Consider the following 22,498-nt stretch of genomic DNA (forward strand, 5'->3'; position numbering starts at 1 on the left):
CCATTACTACTATAACTATCACCATTAGTACTACGACCATGACCACTGTTATCACAACTACAAGCACCACTACTCTTTCATTTTCTTTTGTTTTGCGTCAGTCTAGGTGTGTGTGTGTGTGTGTGTGTGTGTGTGTGTGTGTGCGCCTGTGTGTGTCAATACCTGACTTGCTGTAAAGTACTTGAACTCGTCTCAGTTCCACGCAGTATCGCTCGTACGCTCGGTCCATGATCTCCTCCAGAGAAGAGAAAGACGACGAGGACGAGCGCACGTTCTCATCAACGCTGTTAAACTGTCACGCACACGCGTGCACACACAAACACAAACAAACAGTCACACGCACACATCCATGCACGCGTTCCAATCAACATACATAATTACTCTGCCGTGTGTCCGTTTTCACCTGTAGGTTTCCAAAGTCGACAACGATGAGTTCCGAGGTGTCCGAGTAGAAGCCGGAGTTGGGCAGCAGAAGGTACGACGGACGCAGGTCGATCCTCAAGTCCAGAACCTTGCGGGTCTCGATGATGTGAGACAAACCTGCAAAGACGCCGCCGCAAGATCAACTCGGAATTTCAGCTGGAACGTTTGTCAAGACGATCAGCGCACAAAAAGTGGTCGACGTGGCTTCCGGGCTCAAATTGAGGCAGAGGCGACAGCGCTGCCACCGTCGCCACTTGGGCGCAAGGTTAACGTGCCGGCGCGGGCGCGGCCTCCACGGACCTGCCGCAGTCTTCTCTTTGATCTCCTCCAGTTTGGAAAGCGTCGCTGACGTCAGAACTTCCAGGTCCACCCCCTTGCCCGTCTTGAAGAATTCTGCCAGGCTGTTGACCGTCATCTGGACAACACAAACACGCGAGCGCACGCGCGCACACACGCACACACACACATTGACGCACGCACAAGGCCACCGAGGCGGATGTGGTTTGCGCAGCGGCTTACGGCGTCGTAGATGATCTGCACGGGCTGCGAGTGGACCCTGACCACGTAATTGGCTCGGCTGTCGTTGGGCGCCAGCTCGAAGGCCACGCGCAGCAGAGACACCGAGGCCGGGTCGCCCGCCGAGGCCGGGTCGCCCGCCGCCGAGATGAGAGACGGAACGCCGCCGCGCTGTTCCAAGCCCGTCACGCTCCACTGCTGCAGGGACGCCTCCACCCTTAGGAAAGCCCAGCCCAGCATTTATTGCGCATCCTTCATGTGGGTCACCTTCATATTATTTCAGCAATTAGACTAAAGACATGGCCCAGCCAATTTGCTTTTGAAAGTCAATGTGATTACCAATTTGTCCTACTGTACTACTTAGCTGTTACTTCAATATTTGAGATTATCCATCTATTTCCCTCCGGTTACCCGAGGTCCGGTCGCGGAGGCAGCAGCCTCAGCAGGGAAGCCCAGACTTCCTCCAGCTCTTCCGTGGGGTTTCCGAGGCGTTCACAGGCCAGCCGAGAGACGGTCTCTCCAGCGTGTCCTGGGTCGTCCCCAGCAGCGACTCTACTCTGAGATCCTCCCGGATGACAGAGCTTCTCACCCTCTCTCTAAGGGAGAGCCCAAGCCACCCTGCGGAGGAAACTCATTTCGGCCGCTCGTATCCGGGATCTCGTTCTTTGGGTCACGACCCGCAGCTCGTGACCCTAGGTGAGGGTAGGAACGTAGATCGCCCAGTGAATCGAGAGCTTCGCCTTCCGGCTTAGCTCCTTCTTTACCACAACGGACCGATACAAAGTCCGCATCACTGCAGACGCCGCACCGATCCGCCTGTCGATCTCCCGTTCCGTTCTTCCCTCACTCGTGAACGAGACCCCGAGATACTTGAACTCCTCCACTTGGGGCAGGATCTCATCCCCGACCCGGAGAGGGCACGCCGCCCTTTTCCGACTGAGGACCACGGGCTCGGATTTGAAGGTGCCGATTCTCGTCCCAGCCGCTTCACACTCGGCTGCGAACCGCTCCGGTGAGAGTTGGAGGTCACGGCTCGATGAAGCCAACAGAAATTCTGTCCATAAAAGTTATGAACAGAACTGGTGACAAAGGGCAGCCTTGGTGGAGTCCAACCCTCACCGGAAACGAGTCCGACTTACTGCCGGATATGCGGACCAAAATTCTGACTCCGGTCGTACAGGGACCCCATACTCCCGAAGCACCCCCCACAGGACTCCCCCAAGGAATACGGGGGGTCTCTCTCTCTCTCTCTCTCTCTCTCTCTCTCTCTCTCTCTCTCTCTCTCTCTCTCCACTACTGTCAAGTAGTGCACACTTCGGCCTCACTCTTAACACATTAGTAAAAACAACAATTTGACTGAAAACGTTTCTGCACGCACCTGAGGGCCTGGGCTCCTGGTCTCTGTGAGATTTCAGTGCTGAGGTGGATCATTTGGACCTGGAGGATCTCCGGCACGTGGGGCTGATCTCTGACCGTCACCGAGGTCCTGAACAGCTGGAAGGTGACCACCACGGCGACATACTGCACACCACACACAAAGACACGGGTTTTTGTGCTGCTCCAGCACCCACCGACCAACCGTTCCTACCCAAGGGGGACTCAATAGGGTCCGCCCAGCGCCTGTTTCAGCCCTTTATTACGTTCGCATTCATTTGTATATTTGTTACTCGAGCGTCCAGTTCACATGACTTGTACGTATGTTACGCTGGCTGGAAGAAGATTGCGCGACTGACTCGGTAGCTATCGTGTGTACAGGATTAATTAAAGTTTCATTCGGCTGCGTGCGTCAATGACAAAGTGATTAGCGAGACACAAGTCTACTTTAAGTGCGTTTTTTGAACCAGAATGCGTTTTTTGAACCAGAATGCATTATTAGTGTTTTACGTGACTTTTATCAGTGAAAGCTACGTGTATCGATGGCTAAGTCAGCTACTTCCGCTGCCGGAAGTGGTGTACTTTGTCTTTCAGAATAAGAGCATAACAGAGGAACTGCTATGTTAACGGTGTCGATGTCACAAAACTGGGGTCACGTTTTGGTTTATTTCGCTATGTATATTAATTGATGTCAAAATGAAATATGGAATGGATATGTAATGACCGAGCGTGCCAAACTCGCGACGCTACCAACCTCTTTGGGCAAGGTGAGGTTATGAGAGCTTCCGCTGTATCCGATGGCGGTGAAGAGCTTCTCTTTCTCCTCCGCTGTCATGATGCCATCCAAAGCTGAGCCTGAGGAACATAAAAGATTGGTCGCCACGGCAACACCGAATCGGTTCATGTTCCGTAGCCTCCACCGACCCTCGGTCTCCTTGTTCTCCTCCAGTTCCTGCTCCTCCTTCTTGGGCTTGCGGCCGAAGAAGCTGCGAAAGAATCCTCCGCCTCCCTGCTTCTGGCTGCCCGAGGCCTTCTTTGCGGCGATCTTCTGCCCAGAGCGCACCACCTGGAGGAAGATCGGCAGAGGGGAATTATTCAACTATAACGATATTTCTATGACATTATTTTTCTTCACACCTCATCTGGCGCCTCTCAATGCGGAGGAGCAGCGGCTCTACTCGGAGATCCTCCCGGATGACAGAGCTTCTCACCCTCTCTCTAAGGGAGAGCCCAGCCACCCTGCGGAGGTAACTCATTTCGGCCGCTTGTATCCGGGATCTCGTTCTTTCGGTCACGACCCACAGCTCGTGACCATAGGTGAAGGTAGGAATGTAGATCGACCGGTAAATCAAGAGCTTGAGGAACTCCGGGCGAATCTCATCCACCCCGGGGGCCTGCCACAGAGGAGCTTTTTAACCACCTCGGTGACCTCAACCCCAGAGATAGGAGAGTCCGCCTCAGAGAACCGAGACTCTGCTTCCTCATGGGAAGGCGTGTCGGTGGAATTGAGGAGGTCTTCGAAGTATTCTCCCCACCGGCTCGCAACGTCCTGAGTCGAGCTCAGCAGTGCCCCATCCCCACTATACACAGTGTTGATGGTGCACTGCTTCCCCCTCCAGACCAGAATTTCCTCAAAGTCGTCCGGAAGTCTTTTTCCATGGTCTCACCGAACTCCTCCCATGCCCGAGTTTTTGCTTCCGCGACCACCAAAGCTGCATTCCTCTTGGCCAGCCGGTACCCTTCAGCTGCCACAGTAGTCCCACAGGCCAAAAAGGCCCGAAAGGACTCCTTCAGCTTGACGGCGACCCTCACCGTTGCCGTCCACCAACGGGTTCGGGGATTGCCGCCACGACAGGCACAGACCACCTCACGGCCACAGCTCCGGTCGGCCGCCTCGGCAATGGAGGCGCGGAACATGGTCCACTCGGACTCAATGTCCCCCGCCTTCCCCGGAACATGAGCAAAGTTCTGTGGGAGGTGGGAGTTGAAACTCCTTCTGACAGGGGATTCCGCCAGACATTCCCAGCAGACCCTAACAATACGTTTGGGCCTGCCACGTCGGACCGGCATCTTCCCCCACCATCGGAGCCAACTCACCACCTGGTGGCCGCAAGTCCGGTGATACGACCAAAAAGTCGATTGTCGAACTGCGACCTAGGGTGTCCTGGTGCCAAGTGCACGTGTGGACACCCTTATGCTACAACATGAACATGGTGTTTGTTATGGACAATCCCAATGAGCACAGAAGTCCAATAACAGAACACTGCTCGGGTTCTGATCGGCGGGGGGCATTCCTCCCAATCACGCCCTTCCAGGTCTCACGGTCATTGCCCACGTGAGCATTGAAGTCCCCCAGCAGAAAGATGGAGTCCCCAGCGGGAGCGCTCTCCAGCACCCCCTCCAAAGACTCCAAAAAGGGTGGTACTCTGAACTGCTGTTTGGTGCATAGGCACAAACAACAGTCAGGACCCGTCCCCCCACCCAAAGGCGAAGGGAGGCTACCCTCTCGTCCACCGGGGTGAATCCCAACGTACAGGCGCCGAGCCGGGGGGGGCAATAAGTATACCCACACCTGCTCGGCACCCCTCACCGTGGGCAAATCCAGAGTGGAAGAGAGTCCAACCCCTCTCTAGAGGACTGGTACCAGAGCCCAAGATGTGCGTGGAGGCGAGTCGGAACTTCTCGACCTCACACACCAGCTCAGGCTCCTTCCCTGCCAGAGAGGTGACATTCCACATCCCTAGACCCAGATTCTGTAGCCGATCGGATTGCCAAGGTACCCGCCTTCAGCCACAGCCCAGTTCGCACTGCACCAGACCCCTATGGCCCCTCCCACAGGTGGTGAGCCCATGGGAAGGGGAACCCACGTCACCCTTTCGGGCTGCGCCCGGCCGGGTCCCATGGGTGCAGGCCCGGCTACCACGCGCTCACCTTCGAGCCCCACCTCCAGGCATAGCTCCATAGGGGGGCCCTGGTGACCCGCGTCCGGGCAAGGGAAACCAGAGTCCATTTTTTGTCGTCATCGTAAGGGGTCTTTGAGCCGTGCTTTGTCTGGTTCCTTACCTAGGACCTGTTTGCCATGGGTGACCCTGCCAGGGGCGTGAAGCCCCAGACAACTTAGCTCCTGGGATCATTGGGACACACAAACCCCTCTACCACGATAATGTGACGGCTCAAGGAGGATATTATATTCAATAATATTCATTGGGCTTGTTTCTAGTAATTTTGCATTTGCGGTGGTTAGCCGTTGTATTTAGTAAATATATGGTCAGCATCAGAAAAATGACTTTCAACCAGAGGAAAACAAACTCATTTTTATTGACAAGTTGATTTATCCAATTTATATGCCTCTCTCTCTCTCTTTTATATATATATATATTTTTTTTTTTTTGGGGGGGGGGGGGGGTATAAAAGCATAAAACTAGAAAGTGATTTAGTACTTGGAACTTTTATTCAAATTATTGCCTGAAACAGAATGTCGAAAAACGGCTACACAAATCTCAACAAACCATAATTTATACATATAATTTTGTATAGCTATAATTGCAATACAAAAAATGTTGAGTATTATGGACCCTGAAATCTATCTATAAGTCCACATTTTTCAAAATTTGGATTTGTATTTTACCAATTCTATTTGTGCATACCTCCATCTGGACCTGCTGTCGAGCCAAGGTGATACTGAACACGTCCAGAACTTTCTCCAAGTCCTGGTAGAAGCATAACGTAGACCAAATAAGTCCAAATCTCTCAAAAGATGATTTGTTTGTTTTGAGTGTTTGGACCTGAAGGTTGCACTCCGCGTCGGGGCTCAACTTGTTCTGGCTCAGGACTTTGGTCTTGTAGGCAGTCTTGTAGGTCCTGAGGTGCCGGCGGTGCCGTCTTATGTTGGACCAGGACCACATGCGGCTGGACCGGCGGACATGAACCTCCAAAATGCTGCTGAAGGCGTAATGCCACCTAGTGGACGGGCAAAAACAGTGTGAAAGTTTAGGCTTTACACGATCAGGATTTTTGGGGCCGATCACCAACCACCGGATCAGCAAGTTTAAAAAAACGATAACCGATCACTGATCCGATCGCAAGATGGAGCAATGTGTCCATTTACATGACTTGTTCATTTATTGTATCTACTTGTGTACTCCATCCATCCATTCTCTGGACCGCTTATCCACACTCGGGTCGCGGGCGTGCTGGAGCTCAAAATTAGTCTCTAGCATTTTAGACAAAAGCTAAAACATTAATGACTTCTAGGGGGCATTCAAGGATTGGCCACTGACATAAAACAGAGCACCTTTTGTTTGAAGCCACCCACTTTTCAAGTGAGCAAAAGTATTGGAACACGTGACTAGGGTTGGGCATCGAGAACCGATTGGAATCGGGACTAACGTTCCGGTTCTCCCAGAATCGTTCGAATTAAAACGTTTCGATGCCTCGTCCTCCGGCCCCGAATAAGAAGCGGCGAAAACCAATGAGGAAGCCTCAAAAACCAACGAAGAAGAACGCGCGCAAGACGTGGTTGTGCCCAATGGCGGCGGCGGCGAACAAAAAGTATTGACACAGCTATCATGGTAAACGGTTGGTTGCACTTTTACACTGATGGCTTTTAGCATTTATTTTAGTCTTCAAAACAACGCAAAACAGCCGATGACAGAAAAAAAGCTTAACATTGATCTAAAACTTCACCATAGCAACTTTACACCGCAATGAATTGGGACAAAATTCACATAAACGTCTCACAGTATCACAAACACTAACCTTGTGCCTCAACGGTGGGTAAGGAAAGGAATCAACGTTTTACAGCATTTGGTTGCATTAAAAACATTTTTAAAATGTTTATTTTTCAATCACCAGTGTCGTGTGAAGTTACTTTTCGTGCCAAAATGCTGAGTTCTGGTGCATACCCTTCTAAATAAAAGGCTACAGGCTTAAAACAGGAAGTCAAGTGAAAACTTGCACATATAAACCATTTGACGTGATGAAACGGTCCCAAATAACGATTTTAATAATGCTAGATTTAACTTTTGGCTGAAACATTAATTAATGAATATTAAGTCAATTGGGTTAGTTCCACACACATTGCCTTTTAGATCATAGGTTTGATGGTGATACTGGTTATAAAGAAGCAACTCAGAGCAACTGCACAAACATTGGGCTACCGGCGTACTGAGCAACAGGTCAGCCAAGGGTATCAACAGCAGGTGATGACACAAAACATAGATCTTTATGTGGAACTGGAACGAGGTCCTAATGTGGCCAAACATTGTGAGAGCTGTGAAGAAACACACAAAGACCTCCACAGGGCAGGGGTGAAGGTATCACAAGCCACTGTTCGAAGAAGACTTTGAGAGAAGAAATATACAGGCCATACCACAAGATGCAAACCACTCATCAGCAAAAAGAATCGGAAGGCCTGATTGGATTTTGCAAAGTAGTACAGAGATGAGCCACAAAGGTTTTGGAACAAGGTTTTATGGACTGATGAGACCAACATTAACCTCGAGCAAAGAGATGGAAAGGCCAAAGTATGGAGAAAGAAAGGATCTGCTTATGATCCAAAACACACAAGGTCATCTGTGAAGCATGGTGGAGGTCATGTCATGGCTTGGGCTCGCATGGTGGCTTTCTGGAACGGGCTCACTACTCATTATTGATGATGTAACTCATGATGGTAGCAGCAGAATGAATTCTGAAGTCTACAAAACCATGTTGTCTGGCAATTTACAGAAAAATGCATCCGAACTAATCGGGAGAAGCGTCGTCATGCAACAAGACAAATGACCCAAAACAACAAAGGACTCGCGGTGCAAACCTCTTTCCTCCTCCGCCTTGGATCGATGATCATCTCTTTAGCCTTCACGTCGCTACACCACATTTATGACAATTGTGAGAGATCGCACACATCAGCTAACACGCACTTTCCAAACTTCTAGCTACAAGGGCATCGCAGCCAGACAACCGAGAAGAAAAAACGGTTTCGTCTAGCCACACACGATCAGACTCCAAAACAAATGACATCACAATTTGTGACTCACACTGGAATATTATTATCTTTTTTAATCCTGCTCACTTGAATGTTTACACTGTGCAACATCCAGTACTTGAATAGTGGAACACCTGCAGCTTTGCACATTATATAAAAAAAAAAAAAAAAAATCTTGGCACTAACAAAACTAATAGTACTGCCACTTTTTTTTTTTAAATTGAAATTGTTCATGTAAATTTCTGAGGCCGCCCCTTTTCTCAGTATTTATCTTTCATTATTTAAACTAGTTTTTTGAATCTTTTATATTTTTTGTGCAAAGGGAGGGAGACTAGCAAAGTAAGAATCTTATTGCTCAGTGTTACCGTTGTCTTTTTACTGTGCATTTAAAATCTTGATACATATAACATGATAAGTATGAGTGAGCTGAATGTTAGGTAGTATTTTTTTATTTATTTTTTTAACCTAAAATGGTAATCGCTAGCACGCTAATGCAAATCGTGATTGATAACTGTTGAGCATTAGCTAATTTTGTTGTCTAAAATTCAGTCCAGAATTTATACCATACACCAACATATGCAGTTTAAGGATAGAAGTCCATCCCTCATAATTGAGGGAAAAAATGCATGTTAGTAGTAAAAAATATTCTGATTAAAAAAAAAAAAAAAAGAATAAATGGAGGGGTGGGAGATTTTTTTCATGGGGGAGGGGGGATTACTCGATGGAATAGTCGATAGGATAATCAATTCTAAAAAGATTCAATAGTGACAGCCCTAATCTTGAACATTATTGATATAGTAACACATTCACTGCCATTGACGGCTTTAGAAGTCAAATATCCATGTAAACTGGGACGGCTGGCAGTGAATGAGTTAAAAGCGCTAAAGTTGGAAGTTACAAAATCAGACTAAAAAAAATGGGAACTAGTCTTACATTTGTGTTAACATCTTAATTGGTTCCAAAAAAAATAAAAAATAAATAAATAATAAATAGGATGGATTGAACTGAACCTTAATTTGACCGTTTAGGGAATACTGAAGGTTTTTTTTTTTTTTTTTTTTTTTTTTTAAATAAATCCAGATTTGAATTTTAATCTGACCCTGGATTAGATCTGGATCAGATGTGGACATAGCCTCGGTGTGAAGCAGAACTGACCAGACGGGGGCGTTGGCATGGACCGGTACGTCCGGCCGGAACTTCCTATAGGGGGCGTTCTTTACCATGCGGTCTATGGACTCCAGCATCTCCACCATGGTCACGTACTGCACACAAAAAAACAAGACGGTCGTCATGGGGACAATCGCAGCAGTCATCATCACGACGGTATATCACAGAGACCATCTTCCTGACATCACAACCGTCATCAAAGAGTCAGTTTTCCAATAGTAGCGAGTTGTCATAGCAGTAGTTGTCAGAGCACCGGTCTTCATAGGACAGTGACGGTCGTCATAGTGACGGTCTTTACATCATTGTGACGGTCGTCAGAGCGACAGTCGTAATAGCAACGGTGTTCGTATCATAACGACGGTCATCATATCACCATAACGGTTAGCGTAGCAACAGTCATCACAGTGACGGTCTTCATATCACAGCTACGGTACGTCAACGCGGCGGTCGTCATCGTGATGGTCTTCCTATTGTAGAGACAGTCGACAACGTGACTGTCTTCCTATCATAGCAACAGTCATCAATAGCGACGGTCTTCATATCATTGCAAAGGTCGTAGCGACAGTCTTCACACCATAGTGACGGTCGTTAAAGTGATGTCATAGCAACAACTTTCAAAGCAGCGGTATTCATATCAAAGCAACGTTGTCATTGTTTGAGTTTGTTGTCACATTTCTGTCGGGCCAATTATATACTACTCATGCACTCACTGTAGTAGTCTGGCCACGCTGTACTATTTGCATATCTGTTGTTGACCAATACCGGCCACACATGCCAGAGTAGCATCTGCACCATTTGCACAATGACTGAGGAGTATCTGCACCATTTGCACAATCAACATTGTCCCAGATTATCGCACTATTAGTCACTTTAAACTGCATACACTCTGAAGTCTCGGCGCCCTTTGCACCGGACTATTGCTATAGTAGTCATCCAAACTGCTCCAAATGCGAGAGGACTCTGCATCTTTTTGCACAATTGTCAAAAGGAAAAAAAAAAAAAAGAAAAATTGTACCGGCATTACCAGAAAACTAGCAACCCTTTATTGCTCAGTGACTGTTTTTGTCAATGTCTTTATGTCTCCAAAGTGTTCTCTGGTCAATTAACTGTCTGTTGTCGTACTAGAGCGGCTTCAACTACCGGAGACAAATTCCTTGTGTGTTTTTTGGACATACTTGGCAAATAAAGATGATTCTGATTCTGAGATCACTCTGGCCAGATCTGCACCAAAAACGGACTCATCTTTCTTCGTGAAAAGGAATTATGGTGCCATCCCGCAAGCTAGCTAGTGTTACAATTTTTAGTTTAACTGCAAATTTTGAGTCAAACTTGTACTTGAACCACCAGGCGAGTGGACGACGGTTGGTATGCAGGACGGTCGTTTCACCTCGAACTTGTGTTACCTGAGGTTTGGTGAACTGGACGTCGATGTTCTGGACCTCCAGATGCAGCTGGGCTTTTGGAGAGTCCAGTTCCTGCTCTGCATTGGGGTTGATGCGGATTTTGGCTAAAGCAAAGATGGGCTTGAAAACTGGAAAACAGGAAAAGACTAAATCAGAAGACCAATGAAAACACAAATTACGATTGATTCGCTAAGAGTCAACGTTTTAATAGGTCCACGTAAAGCTGTAAGTCCGTCACTAAATCAAAATAAAGGTCTATTTCTAGGTCCATATAAAGTCTTAGCTCCACATAAGTATCTCATTGCAGTTCGACAATAAAGATCTAGGTCCACATAGAGGTGTAGTTCCAAGTCCACAAAGATCTAAGTCCTCCTAAAGGTCCTGGGCCACATAAAGGTCTAGTTCCAGGTACAATGAGGTCTACGTCTACATAAAAAGCTAGTTCTAGGTCCACATGGGGTTTTAGGGCCACATTAGGACCTCGTTCCAGTTCCACATAAAGATCTAGGTCCATGTAGTGATCTAACTGCAAGGTCCACATCAAGATTCAAGTCTTTTTGAAGGTCTAGGTCCACATAAAGGTATAATTCCAGGTCCACTTCAAGTTTTTGATCTACATAAGAACCTCATTCCATTTCCTCAAAGATGTAGGTCTACATAGAGGTCTAGTTGCAAGTCCATATAAAGCTCCAAGTCCTCTGAAAAGTCTAGATCCACATAAAGGTCTAGCTCCTGGTCTATCTGAAGAGCTAGGTCCACATAAATCTAGGTTAACAGAGATGTCTGTTTGTGCACGTTTGCACCAATTTGAAATAAGGTGTGGTTTATGGAAAAAAAGGGTGGGATTATTGTCCAATTCATCAATTAAAATAATTGTTAGTTGCAGCCCGAAGGTCAACGCAAAGATTAAAGACCTTTTAAAAGGTCTAGATTCAAATACAGGTCTATGTCGGGGTCCAAGTCTACAATAAGTCTAGTTCTAAGTCCACATAAAGCTCTTGTTCAAAATCCACATAAACATCTCGTTCCAGGTTGCCTTCAAGCTTAAGACCCACATAAAGATCTAGGTACTGACTGTAGTGGTAGTGAGGCAGCTCCTGGTCCTTGCAACTGATTCCACACTTGAGCTGATCCTACAAAACATGAAACAGCTGAAACTACTACACAAGTTACCGAAGCATCTAATATTTCAGCAATTTCTCGTGACTAAATATCAAAATTTGAAAAGAACCTCACCACAATGTCTTGCCGTGATCCTCGGTAGAAGATTTGACTGTTGACGTTCCAGTAGGCACAAAGACACTCCAGACGGCCCAGCTAATACATGAAAACTCATTAATATTCAACATCATCATAATGCTGCAGGACCCAAAAAAAATAAAAATAAAAAATAAAAATAAAACCTACACATATATTTGACCGACAGTGGTTAGAAGGGCGTGTGCGTTTGATCGACAGCATTTTACCTTGTAGATGATCTTTGCCGTTTCATTGAGGATGCATAACTTCCAGTTCTCATCTGTCGTCTAAGCCCAAAAGACAACTTAGCTAATAACACGTGACAATGACAAAGAACCATGCATATAACAACGTATGGAAGATGCAGTCGGTGTGACCTGCAGGCTGAGTTCTGCAAGGGTGACTCCCACGGACAGGGGATGCTGTGGGTCCGACACCTGAAATGCACACAAACATCTACATGACTACCCAGGTACACCCCCCGCACGCGGGCACACACTGTACCTGGACCTAGACCTATATGTTGTCCAAGATCCAAGATGTGAACCTAGCGCTTGAGATGGACCTGAATGTGAACCCTCCCCAGCTAGATGAGTGTCGAGTGCTTTCATTTGGTGCAATTGTCATTTCGTAATTATAACTTCTTTGACTCAGCAAGTGCTTCTGGAGACCAAAGCAGTAGTAGAAAGTCAGTGCACGCTCACAGAGCAAGGCAAGCATTTTCCGCTTTCGTTTGGTGCGTGCACAAAAGGTAGGCATTTCAGATTCACTTCAGGTAACTAAAATTTTCTTGAAAAACCTCTCACACAAATTAGTATGCAGATAATACTTTAATTTTTCAACAGGCATACCAGCAATTACTGCTAAAAGAAAATAAACGACCACTTCAACAATTCTGTTGAAAATCTGTATTCATTATATTGTGCAATGTGCGCTGAGAAAAAAATAAGAGAATGATTTGTGGAAATGAAAATCCTCATCCCATGGAGGTCTGGATTCAGAATCCGACTCAAAATCAAAGGGGAAAAACCAGATCACCGGCCGATCCAACTTCTGCGCAAATCCCTCGAGAGGAGTCAAAATGAGCCTCAGTCATGCATGTGGCCTCCACGTACCCAGATCCACTCCCTACAAAGCCCGGGCATGCGCCTGATGAGACGTCAGATGTTCTCCTGAGGGATCCCCTCCTAGACCTGGATCAGGGCATCTTTCAACCCCTGAACAGTCTGCGGTCTGACGTGGCATTGGGGGACAGAATGAGACATGATTCCCCAGATGTGCTCGATTGGATTAATGGTCTGGGGAACGGGGAGGGCAGTCCATAACATCGGAACTGTTGACACACTCCAGCCACATGAGGCCTGGCATTGTCATGCATCACAAGGAACCCGGGACCCACTGCTCCAGTCTTATAATGTCATCCCGGTACTTAATAGCAGTTAGAGATACCCTATCTCTAGCTAGCACGTGGGGGGGGGGGGGTAACAGTCCTCTAAGAAATACTTCCCCGGCCTATCACAGTCCCACCGCCAAAAGAACCCAAAGGATCCCACGCTGGAGGATGTTGCACGCAGCAGAACGGTTTCCACGGTGTCACCAGACTCAGTCACGTCACCCCCAGTAGGTATATTGCGCCGGGGTGGGCATTGTGCAAAACAACATCGGTTTGGCTAAGGACCCCCTCGAAAATGGCACCTACGAAGAGACACGCTTACGTAGCACAGTTTAAACTGCAAGCTGTCAGTTACGCAGGGGAACGTGGGAATCGAGCAGCCGCGAGAGAATTCAAGATCAACGAATCCACGGTTCGCAAGTGGAGGAAGGAGGAAAACGAGCTTCGCCGAGTCAAGAAGACGACGCAGAGTTTCAGCGGAAACAAGGCGAGGTGGCCCGAGTTGGAAGACCAACTCGAGCAAAGAGTCTCTGCAGTCACCATTCGACGGAGGGCAATAACGCTTGCAGAAGAAATGATAATCGAACATTTTCAAGGAGGTCCGTCTTGGTGCTTTCGTTTTACGAAAGGGCGCCATCTATCCATCCGGGCAAGGACTACCGTGGCGCAGCAACTTCCGGCGGATTACAAGGAAAAGCTGGCGTGGGGCGCAATCGATGACAGTTGGCGAACACAGCTTTACTAAGACTTGATCAAAAAAAATAACGTGAGTACATTGTTAAATCCTGGATCTGCTCTGGATCTAGAATGAGTATGAAGCAGAACTTACATCGTCCTCGTATCGCAGGTGTATGCTGCTAATCTTCACCTGCAGGTTCTTGATGACCTGCGTGGCCAGTTTCTCCATGAAGGAGTCCTTCTTCTCGTCCTGAGGTTTCTCTGAAAGCAACCAGCAGGAGACTCAGAACGGGTCCATGTGTTAGGACCTGAACCTGCCCCAGAACTACAGGACTAGTCACAGCTGGTGACACAAGTCATACGAAGTAGTACAAAATGTTTGAGGTGGTGGAGAAGCTGTGAGATCAACATTTCTTCTGTTTCACCAAACGCGGTGCAACTCACCTGACTTGCCCTCGTGATCACGTTTCAACTTCCTCAGAGCTTTTTTGTGCTTTTTATGTTTTTTAAATCCTTTTGGCACTTTGGCAGCATTAAAGAAAGACACAGCAGTTAGTCAGAGGAAGTGAGAGTGAGTGGACCATATGACCATGAAAAACAGCCAATCACAGAGCACTGTAGCACAACCAGGAAGTACAACCCCAATTCCAATGAAGTTGGGACGTTGTCTTAAACATACAAACAGAATGACTTGCAAATCATGTTCGACCTATATTTAATTCAATACACGACAAAGAAAATATATTTCATGTTCACGGTCTTGCTGAAATAAGCAGGGGTGTCCGTGAAAAAGACGTCGCTTGGATGGCAGCGTATGTTTCTCCAAAACCTGTATGTACCTTTCAGCATGAATGGTGCCTAGACAGATGTGTAAGTTACCCATGCCATTGGCACTAACACGGCCCCATACCATCACAGATGCTGGTTTTTGAATTTCGAGTCCGTAACAGTCCGGATAGTTCTTTTCCTCTTTGGCCCGGAGGACACCACGTCCACAATTTCACCCCCCAACAAAAAAAAAAAAAAAAAAAAAAAAAAAAAAAAAAAAAAAAAAGGAAATATGGACTCGTGGGACCACAGAACATTTTTCCACTTTGCATCGGTCCATCTTAGAGGAGCTCGGGCCCAGAGAAACCGGCGACGTTTCTGGGTGTTGTTGATAAATGACTTTTGCTTTGCATAGTCGAGTTTCAAGTGGCACTTCCGGATGTAGCGCCCGAACTGGATTTACTGACATTGGTTTTCTGAAGTGCTCCTGAGCCCACGCGGTGATATCCTTAACACATCGATGTCGGTTTTTGATGCAACGCCGCCTGAGGGATCGAAGGTCACGGGCGTTCAATGTGGGTTTTGGGCCTCGCCGCTTCCGTGCAGTGATTTCTCCAGACTCTCGGAACCTTTCGATGATATTACGGACCGTAGATGATGAAATCCCTCAATTGCTTGCAATTGCCCGTTGAGGAACATTGTCCTTAAACTTTTGGGACTATTTTCTCACACACTTGTTCACAAAGAGGTGAACCTCGCCCCATCTTTGCTTGTGAACGACTGCGCAATTCAGGGAGATCAATCATGGCACCCACCTGTTCCCAATTGGCCCGTTCACCTGTGGGATGTTCCAAGCAGGTGTTTGATGAGCCTTCCTCCACTTTCGCCGTCTTTTTGGCCACCTGTCCCAGTTTTTTTGGAACGTGTCGCAGCCATCAAATGCAAAGCTCATGATTATTTGCTCAAAACAATCAAGTTGATCAGTTTGAACATTAAACAACTCGTCTTTGCGGTGTATTCAATGAAATATTGGTCGAACATGATTATCAAATCACTGTATTCCGTTTTGATTTATGTTTAACACAACGTCCCAACTTCATTGGAATTGGGCTTGTCCAACGACGGATGTAGCCAGTAAACATCCGGTTCAGCTTTCGCATTCCCCGCTATATTGCAGATTTCTAAGCAATCCGTTTTTTATGACTTTTTACAGAATACCGGCAAGTCCCAGTTAGGGGAGTGTGGCATAAACTGTATACCATGTGTAGTAGAAACAATCTGGCGAAAGAAGAGAGTCGACTTTGCCTTATTCTGGGGTATTGAAAGATCAGTCAAAATGCTCTGAAAACAGCTGGCAATCTGAAGAAGGTTGAAAGCATGTGGGAGGGATTTTTTGGTGTTTTTATATGCTCTCTATACGATATTGCTGACTGAATTTGTTTAATCACTAGTGGGTTTGCATCGCCTGCGATTAACAGGGATGGGGAGGTTTGGTGTACTCTTGTTACGATATAAAAAGTCCAACTTGAATGACTGTTGGACAAGAAGCTCGCCACTAACAAGTCTGCAGCATGCTAGCAAGCGTGCGTGCGTGTGCGTGTGTTACCGTTGAGCGTTTCCGTATAAACAACACTTTCCAGACTGAAGAGCAGCTCGCCGCTTTGTGACGCTTGACGGCAAACGCAGCGTGAACACACAACAAATCATAGTATAACATACACGAACATGACATCACGCATTTGATGTTCTTCTTAACAGGACTCGTCAGGTTAACCAGCAACCGGCATCAATTGTATAACAAAACTGAGCCCTTGAAGTGGATTCTCACGTATGCTGTACACTACTCTCATAAAGTTGGTCATGTGGGGGCTTTTGCGAGGGGAATGTCAGGAAACAGAAAACCAACCTTACCCCCAGTGCGAACAAAATGAAGTGTGTATATATACATTTATTATGTCATGGGTGTTTTATTAGGTACAATTATGTAAAACAACTACTATTACTATTTCGGGAAACAACAATAACAATAATAATAATAATTACTCATTAACATTAATTAAGAAGCCTTTTGGATTAAAGGTGAAATATATTCAACAAACAACAACAGTCCACTTGCCTCGACTCAACCTTTGCCGATTACTTTTACGCTAGTGCTATATTTGGATTTTACTTGGACAAATTCCATTGCTTATTTTCTTTTTATAATTACGACTGTACCTATGGAGCACATGCAATGGAAAAAAAAAAAAAAACAAATCTTATTATTAACCAAAACATAAAAAAAAAAAAAAAAAGAATACATTTTCAAGCTCAACGGCTCAAGATTACCGTACCGTCAGAATACTTAATTTCAGTAATATGTTTGTTTGCCTCTTCCACGAACAAAAGCACAAAACACTTCAATTGCAGGATAGGAGCTGTCAGAATGTTTCGCGGGCAAAACCACGTAGATAACCATGCAGGGGTGTGGGCCTTCCCGCTATCCCTAATCAAGTGGCCATCCCTTACGGATACAAACTGCTCGCTACTTGAAGTCACCACAAAAGCAAAACCGTGACACGAACATACCAAACCATTTTGTGACCCGTTCTACCCCTATCTAATGAGACCGGAAGGGTCACAGAAAGGCATTGAAATGTTGCCATTCGGCTACTTGTTTTGGGAAGAAAAAGTACCGAAAGATTCAACAATCAGACACACGCATTCAAAAGGTGACACAAAGTCGAATTAAGTTCCCCTGTGAAAGTTTGAGTACGTTTTCGGCTCAATGTGAAATTTTGACCACTCGGCCCAGTATCTCCAACTTTTTGGGAGTAGTGTTCGTCGCGTGCGAGATTGCCGTGCGTGCAAAGCAAAGGGAATTCAGCAAGTGAATGCGGTGCTCGGGTGAATAACACGTTTAAGAAATTCAAGTTGAAGGATTTCAAAGAGTGGCCCAAACTTTGGATTTGGACACCCCTGCTTTAGCGGTGTATGGTAGGGAGAGACAATCTGCCTGTTGGTATAATGAGTGCAGTTCGTCTGGGCGGCGTAACTTCCCAAAGTTCCATTTCTCTTGAGGAACTTTCTGGGAATTGACGCTGGTTGCTCCACCCCTTTGCAACTCCTCGATTAGAGCGTCTTACCTCGTCTTGCCGCCATCTGCAGCGCATCCTCGATGCGTTGCAGTTCACGTCGCTTGGCCTCCTGCTGGTCGCGCTCCTCTTTGGCCGCGTCGTACTTGATGGCTGTCCGCAACATGAAGCGCGCACACGCAGTCAGCACTACACCGCATCGTGGGTTTAATTAGGATTTTCGATTCTTTACAACCTATCAAATATTTTGAAACGCTGCGGTGTGAAATATTTATCAAGCAACAAATCATTTAATGTTGTATAAATGCAAAATCTAAGAGAACGTCAACAAACGAACTGGTTTGAAAAGTAGAATTCGTATCTATATCAATAGTACTGTCGTATCAGTGTGTTGAATATGTGACTCGTAACAATGAAAAATCTGAAATTTTGTTTTTGTTCCCCCCCCCCCCCCAGAAACAAATCTGAGATTCAAATATGCGAATGATTGGCTCCATCCGCCCATTCTCGCCGCCGCTTATCGTACTCAGGGTCGCGGGGCGCCGGAGCCTATGCCGGCGTACTTCGGGCGAACGCACAAAGTCTCTCACGCACGTTAGCGTTGTTAGTGCACATGGTCTGGCTCGCGTGGCTTACTGGCTCCGGGAACGAGCAGCAGGTAGAGGCCGTCCAGCGTGGCCACGACCGCGTCGCTGTACAGGTTCTTCCATGGGATCTTCAATGTCAGTGTGCCTGCGAAGGGACAGCGACGCTCACACAAAGGCGAGGAGGCTCACACGCTCACTCACAAACACACGCACTCACCGATCTGTCCAGCCTTAATCTTGAATGGGATGTCAAAGTCACTCTGAATAGAATAGAATCGATGATGACTGGGATACTTAGTGGCATGAGAGAGAGAGGGAAAAGAAGAAAAAAAAAAAAAAAAAAAAAGACTTACCAGTGCATTTTCCTTCACTCTCAGGTTCTCCAGGACAACATTTCCTACAAGAAATAACAGTGCATCACCACGGCAACCGACATTGGGGCTGAACCGATTCGTCGACCAATTGGCGCACGACGACTGTTGTAGATTGTGGGAAATAATTGAAGTTATATTGAAATAAATATCAAAATAAATACTGAAATAATTCAGTTAATATTGAAACCCTTTTATACATTCAAATCACGTTGTGACCGCCAGGCTGTTTTTCGGCCATGTTGCGACTCCGTTCTGATAGTTTGAGTGCAGCTGGACAAAGATCATTGTTTTCCTTTCCTTTTCTTGTCCGTCTCTCTCACCTCACATATAATGAAGGCGTTTCTTTGCTTGCGCTTTAGTAAGGGTTAGGGGTAACAACTCAAAAGTCCAGCGATGGGTTATCTGTGGGGATGACTTTAATATGAGACTGAACCAAAATGGGAGATGTGTCACCATATAACTATTCAAGGATAGATTCTTTCTCCCCCCCCAAAAACATGGAAAAACTACTGCATTTTCACGACCATAGGGCGCACCGTATTAAAAGGCGCAGGCTCAGTTACGGGGTGTATTTCTGTATTTCACACATACATAAGGCGCACCGTATTATTGGGCGCAGGCATGCTACAACATACGCTAGCTTAAATGAGACGGTAGTATGCATGCACGCTCAAACGATGGTTTGAAAAAGGCAGCGGGAGCAAAACTGAGTTTGGTTGTACTTTCTTGGAGTATTTAACAATGTTTGTCGGCAATCTTTCGACTGCAGTAGGAGCGGAAGAAGGCCATCTTTTCCTTGTAATCCGCCAGAAGTTGCTTGCGCCACGGCAGTCCTTGCCCGGATGGATAGATGGCGCCTATTCGTAAAACGAAAGCACCTCCTTGAAAACGTTCGCTTTTCATTTCTTCCGCAAGTGTTATTGCACTCAGTCGAACGGTGACTGCAGGGACGCTTTGCTCATTAATCCATTGCCGGAGTTGGTCTTCCGAAAATTACCTTTTTAAAACTGTTATTACGAGATAGGTAGAAGAAAAGGAATAAAAAAATAGGCATATAAATTAAGGAAGCAACAAGCAGAGAGAGTAGTGCATAAAATTAACTCATTCACTGCCAGCCTTCCCGGTTAACATGGATATTTGACGTCTACAGCCGTCAATGGCAGTGAACGTGTTAAAGGCACAATTACGAAACAACTGTAATATGACTTCCAGGAAATTCACAAATGCTTTGAAATCGTTTTTTTAAATAAACCAATCAATCAAATCAATCAATCTATATTCCCAAAATGCCCACAAGGCGGACACATTCCCTGACTCTCTGCTGGCTTCACTCCATCTTCCAAGTGTCTCTGCGGGCCAGAAGGAAGTTTTAATGGCCAAAAGGAGACACTGGGAGAACCGCAGAAGGCAACCTGTCCACTCAAACCTAGCAAGTGCCCGGGCTCCGACCCATTTGAATGAGAGTGCTTTCAAACTGAGTGACATATCGCCTTGATTATGTCGATTATTTTGGGGATTCGTCGGATTGAAAACATTTTTTTCTTCCGAAACAGGACATTGTTCCAAATTGACAGCGGAGAAAACACAAAAACGCCAAGTGAACATTGACATTTGTGGGGAGGAAGGCAAAATAGAGTTTGAACCCGGTGAGACTTTGTTGACTTTGTTTCTCCAATTCGCGAGCGTTCACATTTTATTCATCCGGCGAGAGTCGAAGTTTCATTAGCGAACTGCGTGCGGCTAACCCGCGAGTTAGCCGCTAGTTCGCCGCCGAGCTCACCTCCCCAGATGCCGATCTTGAGCTGGGACTTGTCCAAGTTCTCCACGTAGTCTCCGATGAACCTGTTGAGCAGGTCGCTGACCAAAGACTCGAACACCATGGTTGACTGCTGCTGTGTCACTTCCGCATTAGACGCGCGCGAGCTGTCAGCTGCCGAGTCGCCCGAACGACGACTCCGCGCTCCATTAGTCGAGTCTGCCGTCCTACATTTGGGACGTCTGGAAACGCCCGGAGCGCATCGATCGCTCACGCCCTGCTCCAATATTACTGGCTGCAGGACAGGCGACGCTGTGCTATGATTGGCTGTTGTATCGCCTGTGGACCACGCCCTCACGATAAACAGTTTGCGTGATATTTAAGGAAATGCCTTACATTTTTTACATTTGTTATTTCAATAAAAACGTACACATACAAATAAAAATAAAAAAATCGACTTTTATTTTTTCTTCTAGCGGTTGTCATCCAGCTTAATGGTTCATTAGCGCCACCTTCTGCTCTGGAGTGTGGGTCAGCCTGGAGGCTTACTTTCCTAATCACTGCCAGACCATTTTATGATGACTGTTTTATTTAACGTACAGTGCCCCAGCCTTAATTGTGTCAATATAATATCTTCTCTGCCAATTGCACTTCCTCCCCAACTTTCAACTTTCACACGCTCTTGTATTTCATTGCCAGTGCTTTAAAACCTCTGCCTCCTCCCGCCCACACGTGTACGCTTTTCTCCCGAATTTCACATTGGACCTGCGCCTTACTCCGATGGATGTTTATTCCGGTGTTTTGTTTGCTGAAGGCTCTCTTTGCCAACTCGTCCACCTTTTCATTCCCCCTCACACCAGCATGTGCTGGTACCCACACAAACCTAACCTTTGCCCCCTGACTTATTTTTGTGACTGATTGGAGTACTTCACGTAATTCGTCTTGACGGCAGCTTGAGCTGAATGATTGAAGGCTTGCCAAGAATGCAGCAGAGTGAGTGCAGATCAACACCATGCTGTGCTTTGCTTTTTCCACCCATTTTAGTGCAACGACCACTGCCAGCGACTGTCAATTTTTGGACATTTGCTGGCTATTACTACTCCCAAACATACATGAAAAGAGATTTTTTGCAAACAGCACCCATGCGTGGCGTCTTCAGAACTTCCTGCACCGCACTGCACTGTATTGCACACGAGTTCGATGTTTAAAAGCCGCAACTAAACTACCCACGTGTTTTTTTTTTTACAAGAATGCTTTGTATGTCAAAAGCGATTATTATTACCATCGCAGAATACGACTCGAACAAAACAATTCGTGAATGTTGCTTGGATGGCGCATTAGCGCCTGGCCAGCTAATGCGGCGGGCTACCGAATGGCGTCGACTGAAGAGTAAAATACGACAACGGAGACCCCGGACCGTTGAACGGCTGAAGCTGTACATCGAGCGAGAATGGGAAAGAATTCCACCGACAAAGATTCAACAATGAGTGCCCTCGGTTCCCAAACGTTGATTGAATGTTGTTCAAAGAAAAGGTGATGTAACACAGTGGTAAACATGACCCTGTGCCAGCTTTTCTGGAACGTGTTGCAGCCAGAAAATTCTAAGTTGTGATTATTTGCTCAAAACAATCAAGTTGATCAGTTGGAACATGAACCGTCTTGTCTCTGTAGTGTATTCAATGAAATATAGGTCGAACATGATTTGCAAATCATTGTATTCTGTTTTTATTTATGTTTAACAGTACATCCCAACTTCATCGGAA

The 22,498-nt window shown here is 46.4% G+C and overlaps 1 protein-coding gene across 8 annotated transcripts in view; it reads right to left on the reverse strand.

The window, feature by feature from the left end:
- vps13c (vacuolar protein sorting 13 homolog C) overlaps positions 1–20,945 on the reverse strand; it is a 70,635-nt gene extending 49,690 nt beyond the window's left edge. For 6 of the 8 annotated variants that reach the window (XM_061704626.1, XM_061704634.1, XM_061704617.1 and 3 more), the window contains exons 1-23: positions 20,760–20,945; positions 18,959–19,002; positions 18,823–18,865; positions 18,655–18,750; positions 18,070–18,171; positions 16,551–16,613; positions 14,621–14,698; positions 14,328–14,437; positions 12,483–12,542; positions 12,333–12,392; positions 12,103–12,183; positions 11,942–11,999; positions 10,867–10,994; positions 9,452–9,558; positions 6,099–6,273; positions 5,961–6,023; positions 3,238–3,379; positions 3,068–3,168; positions 2,318–2,460; positions 943–1,156; positions 724–838; positions 404–540; positions 163–292 (exon numbers count right to left, since the gene is read on the reverse strand). In XM_061704626.1, the coding sequence (XP_061560610.1) occupies positions 163–292; positions 404–540; positions 724–838; positions 943–1,156; positions 2,318–2,460; positions 3,068–3,168; positions 3,238–3,379; positions 5,961–6,023; positions 6,099–6,273; positions 9,452–9,558; positions 10,867–10,994; positions 11,942–11,999; positions 12,103–12,183; positions 12,333–12,392; positions 12,483–12,542; positions 14,328–14,437; positions 14,621–14,698; positions 16,551–16,613; positions 18,070–18,171; positions 18,655–18,750; positions 18,823–18,865; positions 18,959–19,002; positions 20,760–20,859 (2,350 nt within the window). In that variant the 5' untranslated portion in view covers positions 20,860–20,945. Of the gene's footprint in view, positions 1–162; positions 293–403; positions 541–723; positions 839–942; positions 1,157–2,317; positions 2,461–3,067; positions 3,169–3,237; positions 3,380–5,960; positions 6,024–6,098; positions 6,274–9,451; positions 9,559–10,866; positions 10,995–11,941; positions 12,000–12,102; positions 12,184–12,332; positions 12,393–12,482; positions 12,543–14,327; positions 14,438–14,620; positions 14,699–16,550; positions 16,614–18,069; positions 18,172–18,654; positions 18,751–18,822; positions 18,866–18,958; positions 19,003–20,759 lie in introns of those variants that run through there. The other 2 variants (XM_061704642.1, XM_061704669.1) reach the window with 2 other exon arrangements.
- Between the last annotated feature and the right edge of the window lie 1,553 nt (positions 20,946–22,498).

The sequence above is a fragment of the Phycodurus eques genome, chromosome 2 (genome assembly GCF_024500275.1).
Source record: "Phycodurus eques isolate BA_2022a chromosome 2, UOR_Pequ_1.1, whole genome shotgun sequence".
NCBI classification, from domain to species: domain Eukaryota; kingdom Metazoa; phylum Chordata; class Actinopteri; order Syngnathiformes; family Syngnathidae; genus Phycodurus; species Phycodurus eques.